General features: G+C 36.2%; 1 protein-coding gene across 2 annotated transcripts in view; it reads left to right on the top strand.

Annotated features, from left to right (window-relative positions):
• Window positions 1-5453, top strand: part of LOC106873032 (protein crumbs) — a 201573-nt gene that overhangs the window by 90154 nt on the left and 105966 nt on the right. For both annotated transcript variants that reach the window (XM_052972968.1, XM_014920238.2), the window contains exons 5-6: window positions 1260-1373; window positions 5266-5405. In XM_052972968.1, the coding sequence (XP_052828928.1) occupies window positions 1260-1373; window positions 5266-5405 (254 nt within the window). The remainder of the gene's footprint in view (window positions 1-1259; window positions 1374-5265; window positions 5406-5453) is intronic.

Raw genomic sequence — 5453 nt, 5'->3', positions numbered from 1 at the left:
AAATATGTTGAGAGAGAGAGAGAGAAAGAGAGGGGGGAGGGAGGGAGAGAACAAAAGAAACATTAACCCCTTAGCATTCAGATTAATCTGTCATATATAATACTTATTTATTCTCATAGTTTTGAACTAAGTGTACATATTTTGTAGTTGCAAGATTTCAATGATGTAATTGTTTATTTTTGGAATGACATTGTTGGGTAGGTGTGAGAGGCTGGATCTGAAACTGCAGAACCTTCAAATGTCATCTACGACAGGTGATTCCAGCTGTGTGGTAAGAAGCTTGCTTCCCAACCACATGGTTCCGGGTTCAGTCCTACTGTGTAGTACCTTGGGCAAGTGTCTTGTGAGTGGATTTCGTAGATGGAAACTGAAAGCAGCCCATCATATATGTATGTATATATCTGTGTGCGTGTGTTATTGCACCTGTTTGTTCCCCACCACCACTTGACAACCAGTGTTGGTGCGTGCTTGTGTCCCCATAGCCAGCAAAAGTGAATGATAAAACAAGCACCAAGCTTTAAAAAAAGTGCTGGGACTGATTTGTTCAACTAAAACCCTTCAAGGTAATGCCCCAGCTTTGCTGCAGTCAAATGACTGAAACAAATAAACTATAAAAGATATATATATATATATATACATATACATATATATATATATGTGTGGCACGTAAAAGCACCCATTACACTCCTGGAATGGTTGGCATTAGGTAGGGCATCTAGCTGTAAAAACCATGTCAAATCAGACTGGAACCTGGTGCAACCCTCTGGCTTATCAGCTCTAGTCAAACTGTCTAACTCATGCCAGCATGGAGAGTGGACTTTAAATGGTGATGAAGATGATATATATATATATATAAATTAAATTAAGCTGCTTGAAATGGTCGTACTGTATTACTTGATATCCTGTTTTGATTTTATTCACCTTACTTTGAGCTGTGCGGATAATACCAGACTGACTTGGTGCTCAAACTGAATTTCAGTTATTTTTTTTACACACACACACACACACACACACACACACACACACACACACATTCTCTCTCTCTCTCTCACTCACACACACACATAAAACCTAGTTATTACGAGTATTTATGCCATAAACTTCAATGTTACTTAAACGTGATGTGCTGATGTTATATTTTCCATTATAGACAGATCACAGTTTCATAAATGGAGGAAAGAATTTTTGAGTTCTCAATGCAGTTTTGGGCTACATCAGCTTAGTCTTTTGTTTAAACAGCGTTTCATTTTATCTCCTAGGTTTTACTGGAATGTATTGTAATCTCAACATTAATGAGTGTGAAACAAAGCCATGTACCTATGGCAATTGCATTGATGGGATCAACAGTTTCACATGTAATTGCACTGGTACAGGTAAGGACTTCTCTGCTTTTATAAATACTTTTATTCTGTTCATTAATGCTTTCACTTTTCCATTTAAATTTTGATAGATTTATTTATGAGAGAATCTACCTTTACTAAATGCTCTCTTTCATTAGAATTCACTTTGAATTCTTCCCCTTCACATTCACTCTTTTGTAACTTGAGGTGATGTCCTGACACCTCATCACTCCCATCATCTTTTCTCTTTTCCTAGCCAAGTATCTTCTCTACAGAAAACCCACCTATTCCTGTCTTTCTATCATACTCTTACACCGGGCACTATTCACCTTTCAGTCAAGGGGTTTTGCCTTGCAAATTACTTAATATCCTCACTAGTGCTGGTGACATGAAAAAGCACCCAGTGTGCTCTGTAAATTAGTTGGCATTAGGAAGGGCATTCAATGCAGACAACAAAATATGATGCTCTCCTTGGGCCCAGCAGATCTTGTCAAACCATCCAACCCATGCCAGTATGGGCTACAGAAGCTAAATGATGATGTGATGTATTTTCATCTCTTTAAGCTACTTATTAATTACAGAAACCCCATTTGTACCCTATATTATTTTGATCGCAATTGGCTGTGATCCCAACCAGTTACAGGTTGTATTTTCACCATGAAATAGGTTGAGCAAAAAAATTAAAAAAACTCCAACTTTTAAAATTTTAGTTTGGTTTACTTTGTTGTAGCATTTCACAAAAAAATTTAAAATGTGTGCTTTTCTCAAAATGAGCCAAATATCTATTTTGGCTTCATCAAAACATTTTGTAATATTTAAAACAAAAAAATGCTTTATTTAGATAAATTTCTTTTGAATCCAAATTTCTGAAAAGCATCACTTTTAAACATGTAATTCTTAGAAAATTATCCATGACTCATTTATTCTGAATTACTGAACAAACAGAGGAAAGGTGTGGTCTTCTGTGGGTGTTGTGCTTTACAAAATGTCAATGCATGATGTCATTTTATCAAATCTCTTTTGTCTTTCATCCATTTTTCAGACTTAGACACACATACATATGTGTATGTGTGTATGTGTATGCTTGTGTGTATATATGTATATATATATATATATGTGTATATGTGTGTATATATATATATATATATATATATGTATGCATACACATTCATATATGTGTATGTGAGTGTATATATATATATATATGTATGTATATATAGTTTTCATTGAAACTGAAGTTGAGTTTTATGCCACCATGATTCTTCCTTCTTGTGTGTTCAACATAAAGCAACATACGTACATACGAGAGGGAAGGGGATAAAGAGATATTTCATAATCTGTCTGGAGTTTGGGAGTTGCAGGGAATAAATGTTATTTGAAGTGAAAGGGTTAAACCAGTCCGTAAGTAAAAGTTATCAGTCAAAGATTTCTATAAAGTTTCAATGAAATTAGTTTGCTCTTTTTACAGGAAAATTTCTTACAGGATGTTAGTTACAACAGCAGCAGTAAATCTTTGAATCTGTCTTGCTATGTAATAATAATGGATGTAATATTTAATTTGTGAACTAGTTTTTGGTTTTCACTAAATTTTGATACAATCTACTGTATCTGGTGGCATAAAAGATGCATTTGCATATTAAATGCACCACAATTTTAACACACTTTCTAGGAAAAAAAGTGTTTAGGGTATTAAAACATGTAATGTTGGGCCTACTTCACTGGTGGTTTAAGACATTTTTAGGGTTAAAAAAAGCATGTATTCTAAGTTGTCAATTATGGTAACTTACTCTTTTAATTATTTCAGTTATTTGACTGTGGCCATGCTGGAGCACCGCCTTTAGTCGAGCAAATCGACCCCAGGACTTATTCTTTGGAAGCCTAGTACTTATTCTATCGGTCTCTTTTGCCGAACCACTAAGTTACGGGAACGTAAACACACCACCATCGGTTGTCAAGCGATGTTGGGGGGACAAACACAGACACACAAACACACACACACACACATATATATATACATATATACGACAGGCTTCTTTCAGTTTCCTTCTACCAAATCTACTCACAAGGCTTTGGTTGGCCCGAGGCTATAGTAGAAGACACTTGTCCAAGGTGCCACGCAGTGGGACTGAACCTGGAACCATGTGGTTCGTAAGCAAGCTATTTACCACACAGCCACTCCTATGCCTATACTTATTTCATTTTTTAAAAATCTTGTTTTAATTATTTCAGTCATTAGACTGTGGTCATGCTGGGGTACCACCTTGAAGGATTTTAGTTGAATGAATTGACCCCATTACCTATTTTTTTGTTTTTTAAGCCTGATGATTATTCTATTGGCCTCTTTTGTAACTAAGTTATGGGGACATAAACACACCAACACCAGTTGTCAAGTGGTGGTGACACACACACACACACATAACAAGCTACTTTCAGTTTCCATCTACCAAATCCACTCACAAGGCTTTAGTTGGATTGGGGCTATAGTAGAACACACTTACTAAAGGTGTCATGCAGTGGGACTGAAACTGGAATCATGCAGGTGGAGAGCAAACTTCTTACCATGCAGCCATTTGTTTTGTACTAAAGATATTGATCTGTAAATATTAGTGTGCATAAGTACATGATGTCCCTGTGTGCTCTAAAAGGATTAAATACAGGAACGCTATTTTTGATAGTAAAATGCTACTTCAAAAAAACCCCCCATCTAACCCCTATATGCATGGAAAAACATGTAAACCAATAATGAAAATGGTCTATATAGAAGAAAACAATCTGTTGCTTTGCCATATCAATCAATTCAGCATAGGTATACATATATATGTATGCACATACATTCATACATACATATAAATGTACATATATGTAGTGGTTGGCGTTAGGAAGGGTATCCAGTTGTAGAAACATTGCCAGATCAGATTGGAGCCTGGTGTGGCCTCCTGGCTTGCCAGTCCCCAGCCAAACTGATGATGATGATGTACATACATACTTATATATGTACATACATATGTACATACATACATACATATATATGTACATGCATATATACATACTTATGTATGTATACCTACACCTTTTGTACATAGAGGCGTATGTACGTGTATGCATAAAAGGTTACAAGCCTGGCCTTGTTAAGAAGTTTGTTTGCAACCACATGGTTTTGGGTTCAGTTCCAACATGCAGAATCTTGGGCAAGTGTCTTTTACTATGACCCCAGGCTGATCAGTGCCATGTAATTTAAGTTGGCTGAGAGAGATTGTGTGGAAGCCTCTGTGTGTGTGTGTGTGTGTGTGTGTGTTTCTTTGTATCAGTGTTTGTCACCCGACACTGCTTGACAACTAGCATTGGTTTGGTTTGCTTATATCCTCAGAACTTAGTGGTTTGGCCAAAGAGACTAATACAATTAGTAATAATATTTAAATAATATATGTACAAAGGTTCATTTGATTCACTAAACTATTCAAGGCAGTGCCCCAGCATGGCCACGGTTCAACAACTGAAACAGGTAAAAGATAAGACATGAAAACAACTGTAAATGAATGGCAGTGTCAGTCATTTCTAATAATAATAATAATGAACTTGTATACAGTGTTCAGGTGCACTACAACTCATCAGAGAAAGTAACCAAAACTGCAAGAACAGTTCTTAGAATATTCACGGGAAGTAAAGACTGGAAAAGTCTTTAAAAAAAGTAAAGGAAAAGGAAACCAGGATGGAGAGTATCTGAAAACGTGTCTAGTTGTTGTTGTTGTTGTTGTTGGTGGTGGTGGTGGTGGTGGTGGGGAAAGTATTATTACTTTGCTTGGAAACTGGCGAGGGTTGGTGACAGGAAGGGGATCTAGCAGTAGAACATTTGTCTCAGTATTTCAGCCTGCTTTGTTATATTTATTGTTCAGAAAAGCTGATGTGTTTGCATCTTCTGTTTTAGGCTACAAAGGTCAGACCTGCTCTGAAAATGTAGATGAGTGCAAGGAATTAGTTAGACCTTGTAATGGATCCAAATGTGTAGATACTTTTGGCTCTTATACTTGTCAATGTGAAGAAGGATATGCTGGGCCCATGTGTGAGGCCAGTATTAATTTTTTTTTTTCATTTTAAATTAAAAATTTTTTTTTT

This window comes from Octopus bimaculoides, chromosome 1 (assembly GCF_001194135.2).
Source record: "Octopus bimaculoides isolate UCB-OBI-ISO-001 chromosome 1, ASM119413v2, whole genome shotgun sequence".
NCBI lineage: Eukaryota > Metazoa > Mollusca > Cephalopoda > Octopoda > Octopodidae > Octopus > Octopus bimaculoides.
Note: the sequence above shows the minus strand (reverse complement) of the source record. Positions and strands in the feature narration are given on the sequence as shown.